At 62.4% G+C, this 20748-nt stretch overlaps 2 protein-coding genes across 4 annotated transcripts in view; both read right to left on the reverse strand.

Moving 5' to 3' along the window:
• The window catches only part of DNAH17 (dynein axonemal heavy chain 17), a 33113-nt gene extending 25997 nt beyond the window's left edge, over positions 1-7116 (reverse strand). The window contains exons 1-20 of one of the 2 annotated variants that reach the window (XM_027889826.1): positions 7029-7116; positions 6335-6715; positions 5428-5621; positions 4973-5165; positions 4781-4880; positions 4621-4706; positions 4357-4482; positions 3957-4112; positions 3794-3877; positions 3284-3451; positions 2910-3026; positions 2544-2812; positions 2226-2421; positions 1956-2102; positions 1576-1684; positions 1340-1443; positions 1096-1236; positions 823-966; positions 447-629; positions 87-347 (exon numbers count right to left, since the gene is read on the reverse strand). In XM_027889826.1, the coding sequence (XP_027745627.1) occupies positions 87-347; positions 447-629; positions 823-966; positions 1096-1236; positions 1340-1443; positions 1576-1684; positions 1956-2102; positions 2226-2421; positions 2544-2812; positions 2910-3026; positions 3284-3451; positions 3794-3877; positions 3957-4112; positions 4357-4482; positions 4621-4706; positions 4781-4880; positions 4973-5165; positions 5428-5621; positions 6335-6679 (3123 nt within the window). In that variant the 5' untranslated portion in view covers positions 6680-6715; positions 7029-7116. Of the gene's footprint in view, positions 1-86; positions 348-446; positions 630-822; positions 967-1095; positions 1237-1339; positions 1444-1575; positions 1685-1955; positions 2103-2225; positions 2422-2543; positions 2813-2909; positions 3027-3283; positions 3452-3793; positions 3878-3956; positions 4113-4356; positions 4483-4620; positions 4707-4780; positions 4881-4972; positions 5166-5427; positions 5622-6334; positions 6716-7028 lie in introns of those variants that run through there. The other variant, XM_027889827.1, reaches the window with a different exon arrangement.
• An 894-nt stretch (positions 7117-8010) lies between these two features.
• On the reverse strand, positions 8011-20296 carry CYTH1 (cytohesin 1). 2 transcript variants are annotated; one of them, XM_027889852.1, is made up of 14 exons: positions 20170-20296; positions 15529-15611; positions 14695-14759; positions 13955-14021; positions 13659-13777; positions 13264-13344; positions 13039-13151; positions 12815-12963; positions 12590-12701; positions 11345-11347; positions 10089-10165; positions 9919-9990; positions 9413-9567; positions 8011-9191 (listed from the first exon to the last, which is right to left on the reverse strand). In XM_027889852.1, exons 1-14 carry the CDS (start codon positions 20240-20242, stop codon positions 9113-9115), a joined length of 1248 nt encoding a protein of 415 aa, XP_027745653.1. In that variant the 5' UTR covers positions 20243-20296; the 3' UTR covers positions 8011-9112. The 2 variants fall into 2 exon arrangements, with proteins under 2 accessions (XP_027745653.1, XP_027745652.1); XM_027889851.1 differs by lacking the exons at positions 11345-11347; positions 20170-20296 and having other exon boundaries at positions 15529-15591.
• Positions 20297-20748: the final 452 nt, after the last annotated feature.

The raw sequence follows: 20748 nt of genomic DNA on the forward strand, positions 1-20748 counted from the left end.
AGACCACGGCTGGCACCTCCCTGGGCACTTTGTGTCCTTCAGGGCAACTCAAGCACCCAGCACATGCCCAGGAACCCATCCCACACCTCCTCCTTAAAGAGCTGGAGGGATGGGATCCCACCGGTCGCAGGCTCTTCTGGAGGTGGTTCCGGCTGCACCTCCTCAGGCTTGGGGGCAGTGCCCAAGGTGAGGAAGCGCTGAAGGAACTCCTCAGGGGTCTCCTGCCACAGGTGTGAGTGCTCCTCAAAGCTGGCGCTGAACTCCTCGCCCTCTTCCATCGTGCTGACCACCAGCGACACCACCTTCTCCCGCATCCTCCCAAGGTCTGGCTGCTCCTCCAGCGCCGTCTGAAGGGACGGGCAGAGCTTGGGGACCAGCTGGGGGCACCGGGCACCTCGCCCACCTCCCGCTGAGCCAGGAGTTGCTGCCGCTGGCCACAGACCCACCTTGTAGCTGACTGCCCCCTCCAGGAGCCGTGGCGTGGAGGCCACTGCTGCCTCGGTGTCCCCGAGCAGCCCCTCCACCAGCGTCAGGAAGTTGTCGCCAGCCCCCACCTCCAGCGAAGGCTGGTACCGCACCCGGCCCTCGCACAGCTCCATCTGCACCTCGAACAGCGGGGACACCTCGGCCTGAAACAGATCAGTGCCTGGCATGGGGCTTCGTGTCCCACAGCCCCCAGCCCTGCAAGTGACAGGGACAACGGGGGACACCAGCACTGCTGGGGAGCACTGCAACAGGCACCTTTGGCCACTAAGCAAGCTGACAGTGAGCGGTGGGATGCCCCAAGACCCCCAAACCCACTGCAGGCACACTGGGACCTACATCAGGGTCCATGTTGCTGAGCAGTATTTGCAGGGATTTCTGGACAAATCTGCAGAGCCCCTCCAGTACGATTCTGTCTATGTGTTCCACATAGTCCAGCCATATCCGCGAGGACTTGTCAGCCTTAAACAGAGTTGCATTCTCCTGCCATGGGAAAATCAGGTAGTGTTTGTCAGTGAACATCCAGCAAAGGTGCTGGCTCCTGGCACTGTGGACAAATCCTTCCTTGTGGCCCCTGTGGGCCCATCTGACACTCCATCCCATGGGCCTCACCTCCACCATCCCCTGGATCCTCGTGCCCGTGTTCTCGATGACAGTGCGGCGCTCAGTTAAGGCGTTTTCTCTCCCTTCCAGGTCCAGGAGTGCAGTTGCCTTGTTCTCCTTCCTTCTAAACAAGGGAGTGGCAGAGCAGTCCTGCAGGGAGGAGAGAATGGGACTGCCCTGCTGAGGCAGGGAAGGGAAAATCCCAGCTGGATGTGTCCCAGAAAGATGCTTGTGAAGCACCATCAAACATTACCTCCATCAGCTGGGTGATATTCTTCAGGTTCAACTTTACTCTCTGGACCCGTCCCTGCAGGTCTTGCAGGGTGTCCCTTATCTCCTGGATGTATTCCATGACACCTGGGAGAAAGATGCACACACGCACAGGTTGTGCAGACACCTCCAGGGCAGCAGGAGGCCAGACGGTGTTGGGGACCCCCCAAAATGCACAGAGGATCCTCAGCCTTGGATGGCTGATGTGGGGCTTTGTACCTTCATGGTTCCAGAACAGGGACTGCTCAGCGCTGGCCAGGCGGCTGTCCAGGGCCTTCAGCTCCCCTGCCACCAGCGGCTGCTCCACTGGCAGCATCCCCTGCTTCACCTGGGGCCAACACATGCAGAGGTGAGTGCCCAGGTGGAGCAGGGACCCTGCTGCAGCCAAACGCTGAGGAACAGGGTCCCCATCCCTCCAACACAGAACTGAGGGGCGGGAGGAGGACAGCAGCAGCCACAGCTTGGCCTACCCACAGGATGGGCAGGGACCTGAGGTGCCAGTGATATGTCTGTGGTACCCCAGCCCCCCAGCCCCTCTCAGCCTGGCTGGGGCTCAGGGCATGGAAAAGCAGCAGGATTGTCTCCCTCTCAGAACCTGCCTCGTTGTACCAGCCCACGATGAGCGCCAGGTTGTCCCCAAGCTTTTGGAAAGTCTCATTTTGGGCAAAGAGCTGCTCAGCACTCTCCGGGATGTCCTGCTGCTGCTGGATGTTCAGGTACTTCACCTCCCGCAGGACGGCAGTGAGCTGTGAGACACCACCGTCAGGAAGGGGTTTATGGCAGAACCCACCACACTTCAGGCAGCCCCTGGGACTGCAGGGTTCACACTGGGGTGAGAGATGGCTGGTGTTCCCAGAGCCAGCACTGACCTCTTTGCTGAAGTTCACACTGAGGAGGGCAGAGATGGGGTCCCTGCAGAGCAGTGGCTGCTCCAGGCTGAAGTGGCATTCCTTGCCAGCTCCACTCGCCCACTCCCCGTAGACTTTCTTGCTGTAACCTTGCAGCAGTGCCATCATTTCCTCGTATTTCCCAGTCGCCAGCTCAGCCTCAGGACCCACCATGGCACTGTCAGGGTCACGATAAAGCAGCATTTGCTGCACACAACATGGGAGGGCACCCAGGCCAGGCTGGATCCTGCCCAGCTGCCACCCCGTGTCCCCATGAGGTGACAGGGGACCTGCACGTACGGGTGGTCGATGGCCAGCAAGTCCCTGCGTGGCCTCTCCAGCCTCTGCTGCAGCTCCAGAGCCCACTTCATCTGCCCAGCCACCGGTGGCATGTTCTTGTGGACGGATGGGGCTCCCCCGGGGGGTGGCAGGGACACAGTCTGGGTGTCGTACAGCACCTTCACGCTCTCCAGCTCAGCCTCAAACATTCCCAGCAGGGCCAAGTAGCAAGGGGAAGCCTCAGCTCTGATCAAGGGTCGCTCCAGCACGGAGGCAAACATGTGCACCAGCTGTGGGAGAAAGAGGTGCTGGCTTCTGTGCCCTGGAGCACCCCTGGTGACCCCCGGTCCCTGCAGGTGCCAGGTTGCCACGCTGAGGCACAGGTACCTTCACGGCAGCTGACAGGTGGTTGCAGTCTTCAAAGCCCTGGCAGAAGACAGCAGCCAGCTGCCTGTTCGCATCCTGAACCTTCTTCTGGAACTCTGCAAAATCTCTGTTCCATTGCTGCCAGCAAGAGCGAAATGATTTAACCTGGCACAGTCCCTGTGCCTGCTTCCCAAACACTTCCCCTGAAGTGTTTGCTAAACTTGGAGGGCCCAGAGCCCCATGACCTGCCCCAGAGCCAGCCCTGTGCTGCTGTGGGACAGTCCCATGGACTGCTCTGCAGCGTGTTCTGGCAAGAGATTTTTTTCTTCTCACTTAGCAAATGCTTACACCTCCATCCCAGCATCCATTACATTTCCATCCCCCCATCTGCTCACCTCTTCACTGGGATCCAAGGGATCATATTTGCGATCAGCAAAACTCTTGGTGACTTCACAGATCTCTTCAGAGATCTGCAACACCCAGTTCCCAAGGAAGTTTCCTCGCACTCCTCCCAGAACTGTCTTCTCCAGCTTCAGGAAGTCAATGGCTGCCTGGAACAGCTCCTGGCAAGCACAATCCCCCATTTCACTTGGCTCCCCCTGTCCCAGGCTGCAGGTGCAGGAGCTGCAGCACTGGCACAGGGCTGCATCCTGCCAGTTCACCATTCCTGAGGAGCATTCTCCCAGGGATGCTCCCTGGCCTGGTTGGGGGGTGCCTGTCTTGTCCTGGGGGCTCAGGGCCAGGAGGGCTGTGCCAAGAATAGTGCCACTGTGCTCCCAGCAATGTCCCATTGCATCAGCAGCCCCAATCCACCCCGTGCTGCTCTCAGGGACCACCCCAGCATCCCCAGGGCAGGGAAGGCCCAGCTGCAGCTGGCACTGTGCCCCAAAAGGCTGTGCTGTCACCTCGATGGTCTTGAGCCTGTGCAAGAAGGTTTCCATCCTTCTGAAGGTGCGGGTGGGGGGGAACTCCCAGAGCTGTGGCTCTTCCTGGGAGGGGAGAGGGTCTGTCAGTCAAGGGGGTGGGCATGGAGGGGGCCAGGTGCTTGCACACTGTCCCTACACTCACCGGGAACAGCGTGGGCATCAGGTTGCAGCAGTAAGTGCTGTAGGACTGGAAGAACTTCTCTATGGTGGAGATGCTCAGTTTGATTCCCTCTAGGGTCTCCTGGGGCTCTCCTTGCAGCCCCTTCAGCACATCCTCAGGGCTCAGGAACTTCTGGGTCTGGGACAGACAGATGCAGGCAGGGACTCTGGTCAGGAGGGTGTGAAGGTTCCTCATGTCCCCTTCATCCCCATGGGCTCGCTGGTGGCCACCTGCAGCCCGTGCCTGCCCCAGGCCCCCCCAGCCCCACGAGGACCCCTGCTGTTCCCTTGTCTGGGGTGTCTCTGTGTCCCCACAGCTGGACTCCCCACACCTGTCCCAGGGGGGCAGCTGGAGGGGATGTGGGTCGGTGCTGGGGCCGTACCATGGCGATGAGGAGGTTGCAGATCTCCTGCAGGACACGGGCTAGGTGGGTAGGTGAGTGGTAGAGCTGGCAGTGAACCCGGAGCAGGCAGACAGTGCAAAGCACCTTGGGCACAAAGGGCTGCAGCTGTGAGAGCAGAGCCCCATCAGTGTGGGGACGTGGCAGAGCCGGGGGCGTGCGCCCCCCCTGCAGCCTCAGGGGCTCCACGCTGCCACCCAGATGAGGCAGCCAGGCTGTGCCTGGTTATTTTGCCACATTACTTACCTGGGAATAATCTGATTGTTCCATCTCCTCCAGCAGCACCTGCAGCGGTTGCAGATGGAGGCTGACGTCTTTGGCTTCCTCCAGGCCTGGTACGGGGAGAAAACTGTCAGGATGGGGACACCTTGTCAGAGGCAGCCACCACCACATCACGGAGCCTCACCAGCACTGACGGCCCTGAACATGTTCTGCAACGGTGGCCAGTAGCAGCTGTTGGCCTTCTCCAGCGTCTTGGCCAGCACTGTCACTTGGGGTGAGAGCAGCTGGCACAGGAGAGGGGGCAGGCTCAGCACGGGGGGCTCAGCAGGGGGAGGCTTAGCACAGGGACGTGCAGCCACCACGGGTGGGGCAGTACCTGGTCGTTGATACACTGCAGGTTGGTCATCCTCATCTGCCAGAACTCGAACTCGACCCTGGGCAGGGGGTGCAGTCCCTCCAGCAGCAGCCGTGCTGAGTCCTGGCTCAAGATCTCTTCGATCTGCTGGGACCACTCAATGACGATAGTCTCGATGGAGTGCAGCACTGGACCATCTGCAGGCCCCACCAGGCTGAAAGGCAGACAGGTTATGCCCCATGGGAGCCATGAACTGCCCCAGGGGAATCCCAAACAGCCCCAGGGGGAGCCCCTTGTGCCTGCTTTGTGTGGAGGCCTGGCATGGGCCCCTCAAACCTTCTCTGCTGCAGGGGTGGCTGTACCCAGGGGCATGCAGGGACTAAGCCAGTGTTCCAGTTCCTGTCCCTCTCTGAGGGACTTGTGTTGCCTGGGCCCCTTTCCCTTTTCTGGCACCAAGTGATGCCAGCAGCACCCACCAGTCCAGGGCGGCGCCAGAGTCATCCCAGCTGATCAGGTGCTCGGGAAGTGGGAGCAGCGGTTTCCCCTGGATCTTCCCGCCCATCACGAACATCCTGCTCTGCAGCTGGTGGGTCTGTTGCACAATATCCTCCACCACTATCCTGGGCCAGCCCAGCCCCTGCTCCTCACTCAGAAGCAGGGGGGACACGACCTGGAGGACAAGGCTGGGTTGGGTGCTCTCTCAGGCACTCCCATGCTCGGGGCAGTGGGCAGTCATGCTGCCCATCCCACTGCCCCGTCTTGCTGCCCATCACAGCACGGTCTCAGCCCAGCTACAGCTCCAGCGGCCACCCATGGGTTTTGCTGATGTTTCTGTCATCAGTGTGACTTAGGAGTCCCCTTGGTCTGGGTTTCCAGCTCTTATGGGCTGGGAAGCGTTGGGACCCAGCAGGGTCAGAGGCTGGAACACAGGCAAAAGCCTCCAGCACAGAAGGGGAATCGTGGGGGCTCCTGGGGCCGACACAGCTTTTGGGTACTCTGGGCTGGCAGTGGGAATATTCATGGGAAGTTTGAGAGAAATCCACTCCGACATTTCCCAGATGTGGGGCAAGGGGGAGGGGGCATTACAAAGAGTTTCTAAAACCACAGGGAGGAAGTGATCTAGTTGGGCCCAGGAGAAAACTGGGCTGGTGATCTTCCCCCAGCTCCTATCCTGGTGGGGCTCATTCAGCCTAGCACAGGAGCTGCTGAAAGGTCAGGGCCAGTTGCCTGGGGCAAGGTTTTTCTATAAATGTCAGTTTCTTTCAGAGCCCAGCTGGAATTTTGGCTTTAGCAGCCTGCATGAGGCATCCCGGCACAGCACTGTGCCCGGGGAGCTCAGCTCATCCCACTCGCCCCGAGCCTGTGCCTGTGCAGGGAACCCACCTCCAGCAGCACGGTGATGAGCTGCTCCACAGGCGAGGGGCCAATGTCTCCCACCAGAAGACTGCTCTGGCAGTTCTCCTGGGTGATGTTCTCTCCCTTCTTCTTCACAAAGTAGATGCCCTTGCCCTTCTGGGCAGATGGGAAGCCCATAGTGGACAGGAGCTGCCCAGAGGAGTTCAGCCCCAACACCAGCTCCAGCGCATCCTGCTGCTTGAAGAACTTGTCCAGCGTGGTTGTGACCTCCTCGCTGCTCGCAAACTTGCTCCACTTGTCGCTCGAGATGCGCAGCAACGCCGTGACCAAGCTCTCCATGAAACCAAGCCGTGGGTCCTGCCCGGCCGACATTGTGCCTGCAGGGGCTCGGCTGCGGCTCCTGAGCACCTGATGGGATCCAGCGGCCAGCGGGTGGAGCTCCGCTCAGATAGAGGCTGCACACCCCTCCCCCCCCCCCCCCCCTCGACCCTCCCTCCTGCCCATCCCATCCCTCCACTGCCCGTCCCACCCCTCCGCTGACCTCAGCCTTCCCTCTGCACACGCAATCTCATGGGGAGCTGCCAGTCCCGTTCCTGCCTGGCCTCATCACCCCCAGTCCCATCGCCCCACAACCTGCCCTATCCCTGCCTGGTCCTATTGTCCTCTGATCTGCCCCACCCCTGCCTGGCCCCACTGCCCTCCTGGCTCACCCCAATCTTACCTGGTTCTACTGCTCCCCTGCCCTGCCGCGCCCCTCAGCCCTCCAACAGCCTCCAGCCCCCGTCTGCAGCCCAACTGACACCATCTGCAGTTCAACCGACACAGCCTGTGCCCCAACTGCCCCCAGCACCGGCCCAACCGACGCTGGCACCAGCCCAGCTGCAGGGCTGCCCTCTGCCCCGCCACATCCTCATCCCTCAGCCAGGGCTGGTGCCCACCCTGGCCTGACTCAGGTCACAGTGCCACGGGCTGCCCCATCTGAGGCACAGGGAGGGCAGAGACCACGGCAGAGAATGCCCCTGGCTCTGTCAGGGAATGCCCTTGCCTCTGGCAGACCCCCACCACGGCACAAGTGCACAAGGCTGGACCAGCCCCCCCAGCCCTGGTGGCAGCAGCACAGCTGGCACAGGCTCTGCACCCCCGGCTTGCCCTCAGCCCCATCTTGGCTTTGATCCCATTCACAGCGGGTACCACCTGGGTATGAACCCCCCAGCCCCACTGCACAACGAGGTACCTGAGTGGATGCCCCACCACTCCTGTTGTCCCAGGCCCTTTGCACGGTGCAGTGAGTACCACTGTGGTGGGCAACCACCCCCCTGCCCAGTCAAACTCGGTGCCAGCCCCACTGGCCAGCAGGATGCAGGACCAGGAACTGTTCCAGCCCAGCACAGCCACCCATGCCCTGTGGCAAGGTCCCCAAGGCACTGTCCTTACCAGGGGCGGCTGGTGAGGGCACAAGGCTCACAAACACCACCAGCACACCAAGAAATATGGGGCTTTGAAGTGGAGCAGGCAGAGGCTCAAAACAAGACCTGCACTGGCCCCAGTGCTGCCACTTCACCCAGTGTGGCATCGCTGCGGTGCCGGTACCGAGACCTCGGGCGTGAGTGGTTCAAGGCCGGGCACAGGGCAGGGGCTGGCAGTGGCGGGGGGCATGGGACTCCTGCCCACGCCGAGCTGCACACAGAGCACAGGAGGCCAAGTGGAGCGCAGTGCAGTGTTTATTTGCTGCCAATCCTCAGCACTAGTTTACAAGGCCATGGCAAAAAAAAAAAAAAAAGTTAGAATAAAAAATCCTGCCCCCCCGCCCCGCGAGGCCTCTGCACTGAACCACCCACATACAAAATAATCTACAAGGAGAAAACTATACAGGAGTATTTACATCTCTGATAAATAGACTAATACTGATCCAGGCATCTCCAGACCATGCGCAGGGACAGGACTTGACATGGGCGGATTGTGAGGCAGAGAGTGAGGGACTGCAGCCCCCACCCATCCAGACCCTTGCCACAGCCATTCTCAGGGCAGGCTCCAGATCTGGGCATGTCCCACCATGGCACCATGCCCCTGGCACGAGGGGGCTGTGCTGCAAGGATGTGCCAGGGGCAATGCCACCCAGTGCCACCTCATCCAAGCCACAACCCCCAAGGCTGGATGAGTGCACGTCTGCGCCCTGTGTGGCACCACTGCAGACCGTGATGGTGACAGTCCCTGCCCTTTGGCACTCCTGTGCCCATGGGGACCGTTCCTGATGCAGGGGGCAGCTGTGAGGGTCTGAGGCAGCAGCGTGGGGACACCCAGGACAGACCCAGGCCCGCTACAACGAGGGCCGGGAGCTGTGTCTCTGTGGGGCCTCCCTGGGCCTGATGCCCTGCACCCCAGCACCTGGGGCACCCCAAAACTGCCAGCTACTCACTGACAGCTGCTCATCCTCTTGATGGGACACCCCAAGTGTGTCTGGACACGAGTGCTGGGGGGATGCAGCGCCACGTGCAGCCGCAGGGTTGCTGGGGGTCAGGAGCAGGGAGGGTGCCTGTGGTGCTGAGGCTGGAGCTCCCAGGGGTGCTGTGTCCCAGCTTGAGCCCATGAAGACACTGTCCTGGTGATGAGGCAGTGATGGAGGGGCAGAGGCACTGAGATGCCTGTGCCCCCTCCCTCCCCCCACGGAAAAGAAACAATGAAGCTGAAGTTGGGCCCTAGACCCTGAGGGCCAGGCTGCAGCGCAGCCCCCACCGCACAGACCCCCGGCCAGGGGGACGCTTGGGCTGCCGAGGGCACGCTGGCCTCACAAGGCCAGTCTGGCTGCTAGTGTCTCTTGGTGGAGGAGACCTTCTTCTTCCTGGCAGCCAGCATCTCATAGAAGGGGTCCCGGCTGATGGCTGCCCTGGCAGGGGAACAAAGGTTGGGTCAGGCCAAACTACTGCAGGGCTGGGTGCGATCTGCCTGGCAGGGCCTTGGGCACATCCCTTTATGTCCCTGGGAAAGCTCACTCTCCCTGTCCTTGCAGGGTGCCCCAGGAAGCACTGTCTCCTTCAAGGGCAGCAGGCAAGTCCCTGCTGTGCCCCTGCCCAGCACTGTGCCCCCCCCACTCCTCTGGGCACTCACTTGATGCACTTGATCCACTCCTCCTTCTCCTCGGGTGTGGGGGCAGAGATGCGGTACACAGTATGGTTCCCCTCCACCACACGCCCATCTGCCTCTGTCTTGCAGGCCTTGATCACCTGGTCCTTGTTGTCAGGGATGTAGAGCTCGAAGCAGTTCTGGGAGGGAAAGATCGCTCAGAAGTGGCTCCCTCCCCTTCCAAAGGGGACCCCAGGCTGGGAGGGACGAGGCAGAGCTGTGCTCTCCCAGTACAACCACCCCAGTGTGGCAGAGAGGGATGGACACGCCGTGCTCATCACCCCACAGCCCTGCACAAGCTCTGCCACCAGTCCTGGTCGCTGCAGTGACTGGCCCCAGGTCTGCACCTGGCCACTGTGACGGTGGAAGCAGTGACCACTGTGGGGCCCCCCGCCTCTCCTAGGGGCATCCCGGGGAGCTGCAACACCTCCCAGCTTTCCCCACCCGAGCCAAAGCACCAAAGCCCCATAGGACACCGCTGCAGCACTCACGGGCTTCTTCGAGTCCTCCACCTCACGGATGCTCAGGTTCTCCAGGGGGATGATGCCACGGGGCTCCTTATCCTGGTGCGGCCAAGCAGAGGTTTAGCTGTGGGATGGACACTCCCAATCCAGCCCCTTCCCTGCCCCAGCTTGGCTGGTCCCACACAGAGCCCACTCACCGTTGTGTACTCGAAGTAGTAAAGGCAGTTGTCGGTCAAGATGAACCAGCGCCGCTTCCATGTCTTCACCCTGCCTCCTGAGAGCAGAGAGGGACGGTCGGACACAGCCCTGCGGGGCGCAGCCGGGCACGTGGCACACGGCAGCGAGGGAGCCAGGCCGACACACACGGCTCCAGCAGCACAGGGCCCGGGCACACACACAGAGCCAAGCAGAGCCAGGCAGCGGCGGGCAGCAGCAGCAGGCAGCACACACCGCACCGAGCCGGAGCGGGAAGCGGACCGATGAGGATGGAGGCGAGGGTGGGGTGCCGGGCCGGGAGTGCCAAGCCCGTTCCCACCCAAAAACAAATTCAGCACAGCTAAATGATACTGCAGCCAGGCAGTTCCCCGGGGGACACAGGGACTTTCTGTCCACACTGACCATGGCCCCCCCTCATCCCCGTGCTGAGCCACGGCCAAGCTCAGCAGCCACCACCACAGTGGGAAAAGCCACTCCCTGGGCACAGGGGCCACTCCCCCTGGGCTCGGCTCCCCTCCACCGTGGCCACTGCAACAGTGCTAGATGTGGGATGACCACCCACCCTCGAGGATTGGGCCTGGTTTGGACACAGGGAGCCACGGTGCGCACTGTGCCCCCTGTTCCCCCATGCCAGCTGGGTGCCCACTCCAGTCCCTGCCCCACAGTAGTTCCCAGGGCCAGCACCAATGCCCTGACACCCCGGGGTGCAGGTCCTGGAGCCGGGGCAGCACTGGTGCTCGCACAAGAACTGCTGTGAGCCCTTGGCACAGCACAGGGCACCATGCAGATGGCTCTTGCCTGCTTCCATCCAGCTCCAGGCGCTCGGCACCCCTGAGCATCGCGCGTACAGCCCTTGCCGAGGACACACCAAACCCATCCCCATCCCCCGTGGCACCAGATGTGAAGACACACTGACCAGGCTGAGCTGCCTGCAGACAGCGTAGCATGGCCGGGTGGGTCACCCTGGCCAGCAGCTGGGCAAGGAGCCACTATGGCTCTGTCCTCCCCCAGGGTGGTAGAGGAGGCCGCAGGCCTTGAGGAGAGTGTGGCATCGGTGGGGCCACACCCCAGTCCCTGCCTGGTGGCAGAGCAGTGCTGTCCCACGGCAGGCGAGGCCCCCGGGCGGTGCGGGGTTAGCAGCAGCAGCAGCAGCAATGAGACTCATCACCAGCAATTAAAAACGCAAAGGAAACGAAGCCCCAGCAGTGTGAGCAGAGCACGGGAGAGGGGTACGTACCTCCTGGAGTTGGGGGGCAGGGAAAGGAAGAGCCAAAATCATGGAAACATACAAATGAGGGAGAAAAGAAAATTAAAAAAAAAAGGGAAAAAAAAAATAAAAAGAGGAATCCCAAAGCCCCCCCTTGCCCTGCGGGTCAGTAGGGCCAGGCTGCAGCAGGGAAGCTGTAAGGGGTCAGGCTGGTGGCATGGCCGTGGGGGCCAACTGCCCTGGCTCACTGTGGCTCTGTGGGATGGGGCTCCTCAGCTGCTGGGCACAGAGCCTGGCACCCTCCACCCCATGGCTGACCCATAGGGTCTCTCCCTTCCCCACAAGCGAGCTGGGGTCCACAGCCACTCTGCTGCCTCTCTGCCCTTCTGTCCACCCATAGTGGCAGTACCAACCTGAACCTGCGTGCTCCAGGCCCGTCCACCTGCTGGGCACTGGGCTTGCCAGAGATGGGAGAGCCTGGAGCTGTTCCCCCAGTCCCCTACCCCAGGATGGGGAGCAGGTGGCTCTTGCTCATCCCTTGGGCCAGCAATAAGGCCCCGCCCCCTCCCAAGGGGATGGCCATACATCGGGAATCCCAACCCCAGCCAGAACCCAGGGAAAGGCCCCACTGGACCCCAATCCTGCCGGCACCCATCCCCCCCCCCACTGGACCCATGCAGAGGATTCCCCAGAGGTGCTGAGAAGAGAAGCCACAGGAGCCAGGGCGCGGAGGGCTCCGGCTGCAGGAGCCGGGCGGTGCAGCAGGGATGCCATGCACGCTGCCTGCATGTGGAGCTGGGATGCAGAGGTGATAATGCTGTGGGAAGGTGAGGCAGGGGCTTGTCTGTGGCACGGAGGGGGGACACACGCAGCCTGGGGCAGCTCGCCGCTCACTCCCAGGAGCCTGTTCTGACACACCCTGCTGTGACTCGGTGACCTGAAGGGCCTCAAGGTCTCCGTGCTTCGACACTGGACCCTGGTACCAGTTCTGCATCCCGGGGGCTTGCCCAACCTAGAGGCAGAATCCCCTGGGATGCCCACCCTGCCACTCTGCAGGGCCTCCTCAGCTCTGAGTTCATTCCTGCTGCCCAGCCAAGGGAAGATGGAGGGCTGCTGGATGTATGGATGCCTTTCCCGAGGGAGCCGTCCCTCTCTCTGCAGCCTCCTCAAGCTCCGAAGAGCCAGGGCAGCAGTGTGGGAAGCCCAGAGGCATTGCACCCCTGTCCCAGGTCTGTGCCTAGGAACAGCATGCCCTTCCTGGCCACCAGCACTCACCAAGCTTCAGGAGCCAGCCCTCGCGGTCAGGGTTGAAGAAGGTGTGCGTGAGGTCGTTGCCATCATCCTCAGGGATTTTGAAGGGCTCGTTCTTGATGCTCTCGTAGAGATTCTGGTACAATGACACATGGTGTCAACTCTGCTCTGCCCTGGAGCCCTGTGGCAGGCCCTGCTCCAGGCCAGCTCTGCAGCCTGGCCCTGGCCCCTCCACGCTCTGGCCCTCACCCGGAGCAGCTCCTCAGGCAGATCTCCCCCGTCATTGATACCGCGGTTCATGGCGATGAACCGCTCCGCCGTGGGCTTGTCCTTCACATTGGGGTTGTGCAGACTCGTGTTCAGCATGATGATGGCAAAGGAGAGCACGTAGCATGTGTCTGTGGGGGCAGAAGGGAAAGTCAGCTGCGGGGCAGGATGCCAGGGAGAGGGTCTGGGGCAGGTGCTCTGCTCACCTGTGGACTGGAAGACACCGGGGTTGCACTGGCAGTACCGCTGCGCAAAGGCCTCCATCATCCGGTCGATCTTCTGCGCCTCCCCGGGCAGCCGGAAACTCCACAGGAACTGCCTACGGAGAGCAAGTTGTAGAGCTGATTTGGGGGTTCCACGGTCCCTTGGCCCATCATGGTCCCCCGCCGTCCCCCAGATGGGCCACACTGAGCTCCTGGCCCCTTGCTCACCGCAGGGCCTGCACAAGGTTGAGGTCGGTGAACTCGTGCAGCTCCACGAAGGCATGCAGGACTTGGATGTTGAACTCATCCCTGTGGGAACAAAGCCAGAGCACGAGGGATGCATGATCAGCAATCCTGTGACTGAGGAGCAGCCCCACTGTTCCTGTCCTGCTCCAAACTCTACTCATTCATGGGGGGAAGCTGCAGCTACCCTCAGCTCGTGTCCTGCGCTCATCTGCACACACCAGCCACTCGCAAGTGCCAGTCAAGGACTGAACACCCCCAACTGCCCCCAGCACACCGGGTACCCCCACTTGGTTGCCCCGTGAGCTCAGAGCTGCAGTGTCCCATCTCTCAGGCGGCAGGAGCCCAGAAAGTCCCCAGGAGACCCCAGGCCAGCACACCTCTCGCCCAGGTAGTCACCGATGGCTGTCTTGTTGAGGCCTTCTCCCTTGTACAGGAACTGAGCGATGTCCTCGCACGTGTTCTTCAGCAGGTCATTCTCAATCAGGAACTGGATGCCCTGGAGCAGTGCAAGAGGTGCTGCTCAGAGATCCGCTGCTGCCTCCGCCAGCCTGCCTGCTGACCCGAGCCCCTGTCCACGGGCTCTGCCCTGGCTCAGGCATCCAGACTGGGAGGTGGCAGAGCCCAGCACAGTCTCAGAGGCTGCTGACCCGCCCTGCTCCCCACTCCAAAGTACCTTCTTGGGATCCATGTTGAATTTCTTCCTGCCCATCGCCACCTGCTTGTTCCTCTGCATGTTTTTCCTGCAAGGCACGAAGCAGTTCTGAGCATCCAGATGGGACCTGGTGCCTCTGCCCGGCCCCTGGGGCAGTGCACTGCAGCGAGGGGCAGCCCAGAGTGGCAGGAGCCAGGCCCTCATGCTGGTTCTGCACAGGGCAAAGCTGACACACTGCTCTGTGCCTGCCCCGTGCTGCAGCCCAGGGCTGCTCTCAGCCTGCCGGGCCCCAGAGCAGAGTGGAGCTGCTGTACCCACTCTAGGGGTCACCCTGAACCGAGGGGGTGCAGGTACAACACCTGCAGGTCAGCCGTGCATGGGGAGGCTTGGGTAAGCTGGCTGCAGCAGGGCTCTGGGGAGAGCAGTGGGGCTGGCGGGAGGGGACAGCCTTCACGCCCCAGTGGGTGATTGGGAACAGCGCTGGGAGCCGGCTCCCACCAGCTGCTGGGACCCCTAATCCCGGCTGGCACCGCCTGCACCAGCTCAGAATAACAAAGGCCCACAGTGGCTGTATCAGACAGAGGGGCAGGGGCTTAGAAAAACAGACCTGGGAGCAGCAATTGAGGCTGGGATCCTGCTCCCAGGAGCCCAGAGCGCCTGGGAAAGCCACCCACACCAGTACTCATGGGCCAGGTCTCAGCTGCCCTCCGCTCCCACAGGGCACCATAGAGGGCTCAGTGGGGCTCTGAGCCGGGACTCACCTCTCCTCCGTGGAGCCCAGGCTCTCGATCTCATTTGTCACTTCTGCTATCTCATCCTTCAGGCGCTGTGGGGAGAGAACACTTTGGAGGGGCCTCCACCCCAGCCCTCCAGCCCTCAGCCCCAGAGCCAGCCCCATTCCTCCAGATAGCCCTGCAGAACCTCCTTTCTTTCTTCCTTCTCTCCATCCCCCTCCCACCCTCAAGCACTGCCCTGGGGCTGAACCAGCTCAGGGGGCACTGTCAGTGGGGATGGCTGTTCCCCCTCCCCATCCCCCCATCCCACTGCTAATCCCTGCAGCATCACAACGCTCCCAGCATGCAGGAAGGAAGAGATTTGGAGGTTAACAAAATTACCCCTAATCCCTTCAGATCATGCCCAGCATATGGCAGTAATTAGCCTCTGCTGCCTTAATCGGGGACAGGACTGACAGTGTCCTAGATGAGCTCTGACCTCGCAGGCGCCTGCCAGGGCAGTGGCCTGGTCCAGAGACATGGTCCCTGCCCGTGCCAGGCAGGGGCTGGCACAGACACCAGTGCCCTGGGACATGGCACAACTGCACAGCCTGGAGCTCTGCAGGGCACAGGAAAAGCCATGGCTGCCTCGGCAGGGCAGAGCAGAGCAGCCTGGCTGCCACCTGGGATCACGTCCCTGCTGGGAGCCTCTCCCTGTCCCCAGGTCGCCTCAGAGGAAACGCTGTGAGGCAGTGGGGTAAGGGACCCTGGATGGGGCTGCAGGGACCCTGCCAGTGACATGAGCAGGGAGATCATCCTCTGCCTCCCAGGCTGTTCTCTGAGACAGGGCATTGTGTGGGTGTCACCCCTCAGCATTCAGACCTGTATGTCAGCCAGCAGCTCCTGCTTGCGGCGGCGGATGTTCTCCAGCTCCTGGCACTCCTCTGGGGTCAAGTCACTGGGCACTGAGCAGAGATACGGTCAGGTCAGCACGTGTGGCCCTGGGAATCAGCCCTGACAGGCTCCTGGCATGGCCTGTGCTCTCGGCTGGCAGTCCTGGGCCTGGATGGAACCAGAACATGGAGCTGCCAGCTGCCCAGAGGAGCCAGGCTGATGAGCAGAGTCCCCAGCCCTGCGGAGCAGCCAAGTGGCACTGAGGGCATGCAAGGAATGCGAGGGCTGGGGCATCGCCCTGCCGGGCAGCGGCTACAACAGGGAGCTGGGCACCACCGTGTCCTGCTGATTCAGCCCATGGCAGCTGCACAGTGAGGACCAGCACAGCCCCCAGACCAGCTCCAGCGCTGCTCCCGCCAGCCCCAGCCCTGATGCCCCTCCATATCCCATTTCACTCTGCTCCATCCCAGCCAGGCTGGTGTGGGTACCCATTCTGGGCCCTTCCCTGGCTGGGCAGCTCTGCTGGGCCCCATGGCACAGACCTGGAGCCCTGCAGGTTGTTCTGCCATACTGGGCCAGCCCCAAACATAAACCAACTCCTAGCCACCCCTGCAGCCCACTCTGCACTGGATCCATCATTCCAGGGCAGGGTCTGGAGTTGGCACACCCTCCTGCACACCATGATGTCTACACCTCCCTGTGACCCCGGAGAGCCAGGCACTCCCTCCCCAGCAACATCAGAGGTTCAAGCACAGGGCTGCCACACGCCCCCCCTTGCTCCCAGAACATTCTTAGTGCTCCCTGGTGTGTGACCTCCTGAGTCACGGTGACAAGCTATGCCATTCCTGTTCCCTCCAGTTGCAAGGTCACCTGCTCCTCCAGCAGTGCTCCCAGCCCTCCTCCTATGCCTGTGTCTCCCACCTCTGCCAGAGGGTTCCACACTTTGTACCAAAGTCGCCCACAAGGACACCAAACCACCATCCCTACAGAGCACAGTCCCCAAGGGAGGTGGCAGCAGCACCCACAGGCTCAGCTCTCGTGTCATCCCCACCTCCCACCCCGGGGTGCTGGGGACAGGCACCAGTAGGCTGTCACATCCTCCCCTGCCCCAAGCGTTACCCTCCATCCCGCTGACGTCCCGTGTGCCACCACATGCACAGACACCAGGCCACCGCTGCTGCCAGCCAAGACTCACCGGAGCATCCACAGCACAGTCACTGCCCTGTGCCAGCGCCCAGGGACACCATGTGCCTTTCACTGGTACCATCCTCAACCACACATCGCTTCTCCCCGCGCCGCCTCCGAGGGAGCCTCCCTGGGGTGACCGTGACCCCACACCCTGAATCTCTGAGCTCAGCACTTCCCTAGCCCTGCTCCGGTTTCTGATGAGCTTCCTCCTTTGCAAACCCCTCTGCCAAGGCTGAGGCGCCTCAGCTTGCGACACCGCGCCCCAGACCTCACGGGGGCACTTCCCAACGCTTTCAGCCTCCCGTGTCAGGAAGCCTGAACCAGATAAGTTGGCTCAAGGCACTAGGTTAAAAGTTACTTAAACTTCTAATAACAGAGCTGTGTCGATGCATCCGAGCGCCTTCCACAGCCCCAGTGCTGCTGCCACCAGCACCAGCCCCCCCGCTCATCAAGCCCAGGCTCACTGCAGGAGGGATGAGCTGTGTTGTCAGACACAGAAACCCCCAAATCCCTGGGCTGCAGAACCCTTTCCCCTGGCTGCAGGACCCTCCTGTCTGGCTGCAGGGAAGGTCAAATTCAGTGCCAGGGCTGGAGCTGGGCCAAGGCGAGCGCTCAGCGCTGCCTTCCCCTGCCCACCTGGGAGTGGTCGGGGGTCTCGGCGGGGGTCTCGGCGGCCCCAGAGCAGGCTGAGACGCTGCAAGGCAGTGGGGATGTCAGGGCTGTGCCGGAGCCCCGGAAGGTCCCTCCCAAACGGAGGCTGAGCACTCGTGACAGCGGCCCAGCCATGTCAGCAGCAGCCAGAGGAAGAGAAACCCCAGACGCAAGAGCTTTTCTAGGGAAGGAAGAAGGCATTAACCCTTCCCTGGCCTGCACCCTGGGGAGTCCCAACGGGCCTGGCTGCAAGCAGAGCAATGTTGATGGATGGGGAGGCTGGAGCACACACTTCCCCCAGCCTCAGCCTGGCAGGAGTCGCACAGTGACCCACCAGATGTGGGATTCCAAGCAGTGTTAGGGTTCCCCATCAGACAGGGGACCAGGGGCTCCCACACCTCCTGCTGCTGGCAGCTGAGCCTGAGGACCCTGCCCAGGAGCAGTAAGGGCCACCGGCAGGATTTGTCCACCTGTCTTGGACTCCGGGTTCGCCGTGGCCTGCAGTGACCTGGAGCGGCAGCCACAGCTCATGTCCCCTCCCCACTGTGGCCAAAGCAAAGCCCCGTGGCACAGGGGCTGTGCTCACCCCGTGCTCTGTCCTGTCCACTGCCCCGAGGCCCTCGGGCAGGGCTGGGGGCAGGGGAGGGGGGCAGACACGGAGCCACCCACACCCCTCACCCACACCCCCCAGCTCACCGCTGCCCTCCACCCTGAGCACCATCGCGGCAGGGCCTCACACTGGCCCTGCTGGCCGTGCCTGTGCTGCCAATGGTTCCACAGAGCTGCTGCCGTGCCAGGTGCGGGCACCCGCCACCTCTGTGCCTCTGCGGTGACTCAGGGCCACGGCACCAATGAGCTCCAGGGCCGCCCGGGCGTCATCCCGGCCTTGCCGGGAGCCAGCACCACCAACACCCTTTTCCTGCCGCCATGAGCCAGAGCCACCAGCACCTTAACTCCTCTGCTCCCGGTTGAACAGGCAAACAGGGCTGCCCCTCCTTGGCCCAGGGCCAGAGGACTCGATGTGCTGGGATCCCTGACACAGGTCCTGGGGCTGGCCTAGCCCTTCCTTCCTCGGGGGCTGCCAGGACAGTCACCCTAACACACCCAGAGATAACTGCGCAATGAAGGGCCCCCTCTCTTCTCCTCTGCCAGCTGGGTCCCCCCACCCCAAAAGACCCCCAGCGCTGCCCTGCAGCTCCTCCCGTCTCTGCTAGACCCCCTGACTTCAGGTCCAGGTCCTGTGCCAGCCGTGGGGACCACTGGTCCACAGGCTCCATGACAGCTCCCTTGCTCCAGGGTGCCTGTAGGGACCCCACTGCTCCATGCAGGACCCCTTTGCAGCAAATCCAGGCTCTATGGTGTCGTGGTTGCAGCGAAGAGAACCCAGCCCGTCCCTGCTCCTGTCAGCTGCCTGCAGAGGCTGCATCAGCCTCGGCCGCCTTGACTCAGCTAAATCCTGCTCAACAGCACGAGATGGAGGCACAGCACAGCATCAGGAATGCCAGCTATGGAGTGAGAGGAGTGCAAGCTTCAGAAGCCTCAGGATGTCCTTTGGCCCCCCGAGCCACAGCACCAGCCACATGCTGCTGGCCCACGCTGTGCCACACCAGAGAGGCAATGGCCTCGGGGTCAAACAGACTATGGAGACAAGCCCAGGGTCTCCGTGTGCTGCTCTGGGTGCTGCTGCCCACCATGCCCCTTGGTGAGGTCCCATGGGGCCCCCAGGAACTTCCTGCCTGTCTCCCTGCACCACATCCTGTTTTCACTGTGCTGCGTGCACACCCCGGTTTGCATCAGCCCCATCCTTCCCCACCGACAGCCAAGGTGCGTCAGGAGAAGGGTTTCAGAACAGGCAGCTTCAAGAAAGACCCTCCAAAGCTGCTGGATCCCGTGCCCAGGGCCCTTGTCCTGCTTTTGTGCAAGCCCGCCCAGCACTCCCGCTAAACAACCCAGAGGCCAGCAGGAAACCCTGTCCACAGCCGCTGCCTCACTCCCAGTGGCTCCAGGCTCTGGTACTCCCCCACACAGACCCCTGGCACAGCCAGGTGAGCACTGGCTCAGCCATGTCCACGTGCATCGTGCACTGTGCAGGTGCCAAGAGTGCAGCCAGCCAGGCGCCTCACCTGCTGTCAGCACCACTCACGGTGCCAGGCCTTGGGAGGAGCGGAACCCGCTGTTGCTCAGCCACAGGGCTGACCAAGGGCTGACCACAGCCCCCTGCCCCACCGCGCAGCACTCCCTTCCTGCAGCCAGGCAGGAACCTGCAGACAGCAGCAGCTCACACAGGCAGCCAGCCCTCAGCACATCCCCAGCGTGGCAGGCACTGGGTTTTCCCACACAGAATTCCCTTTGGAGAGTGCCACCCCAAGGTGCCCTGGCAGCCACAGGCAGTTGCCATGGTAAGGGCAGCCAAGCGCTCACACATCGCAGGGCAGAGGTGAGGGGTTGGGGCAGGACCCGCCGTGGCTGCGCCGCACTCCCTGTGACCATCGAGTCCCTCTGGCTCCCAAACAACCCCCATCCTAGCGTGACACTGGTTCTAGCGCAGGGCAACGCCAGGCAAGGGGCCTGTGCCTGTCTGTCTTGCTGGGGCTCGGTGCTTGCAGAGGACCGAGCCTGGGGAGGTTGGCAAAGGAAGGAGGCAGCAAGACGGCGAGGACAATGTGTGCCGCTGTCAGCAGGAGCCATATGGAGCTAGAGCCATATGGAGCTGGAGCCACGGGCACCACCGTGTCTGCTGGGGGATGGGGACCCCGCAGCACAGAGGGGAGGGGGGCACGCAGCGCCTACCTGCCTTGGCAGCCACCGAGGGGCAGAGAAAGGCCTGGAAGCTGGAGGCGCAGAGCTCGCTGACCGTCCCCATGCTTCGGGGTCCCACACAGGATGCCACCAGTTCCAGGGGGCAAGGCAGGCGCAGGCAGAGGTCCGGCAGCAGCAAGCAGAGGCCAGGCAGCAGCAGGCAAAGGCCAGGCAGGTGCACGTGGCCAAGCAGCGGGCTCCCTGGTGTCAGGGCCCCAGGGCAGGGTGCAGGCAGGGGAGCCAGAGCACTCCCGGCTCTGGCTGGAGCCGGCTCTGGCAGGGGAGCTCCAGCCGCAGGAGCCCACGCGCCAGTCCCAGCCAATCCCCGCCGCACCGGCACACCAGCCCGTGCCGCTGCCGGAGCCCCGGCCGGCGGCTCAAAGCCACTTAGAGGACGAGGAGTTTGGGAAGTCCCCGGTAGCCTCTGCGCCCAGGCCACCTGCCCCCCAGCAGCCCCCTTGCCCCCGCGGGGGGCCGGCAGCGGGGTATTTTTAGAGCGGTTTTATCCCTCCGTATTAGAGCATTAAGCATCGGGAGCCGGCGGTCGCGTAGCAACGAGTGCTGCGTGGA

This window comes from Empidonax traillii, unplaced genomic scaffold, assembly GCF_003031625.1.
Source record: "Empidonax traillii isolate 1590-97213 ecotype Southwest subspecies unplaced genomic scaffold, ASM303162v1 scaffold272:size679582, whole genome shotgun sequence".
In the NCBI taxonomy this organism is placed as follows: domain Eukaryota; kingdom Metazoa; phylum Chordata; class Aves; order Passeriformes; family Tyrannidae; genus Empidonax; species Empidonax traillii.

What these genes read in the sequence shown, in the direction of transcription:
- CYTH1 (XM_027889852.1), bottom strand. Translation starts at nt 20,242, where the DNA reads ATGGGGACGGTCAGCGAGCTCTGCGCCTCCAGCTTCCAGGCCTTTCTC. An exon ending in AGCTGCTGGCTGACATACAG is followed by an intron (nt 14,760 to 15,528) that starts GTCTGAATGCTG and finishes CTCTCCCCACAG; the next exon opens with CGCCTGAAGGATGAGATAGC. An exon ending in TCAACATGGATCCCAAGAAG is followed by an intron (nt 13,778 to 13,954) that starts GTACTTTGGAGT and finishes GCACTGCTCCAG; the next exon opens with GGCATCCAGTTCCTGATTGA.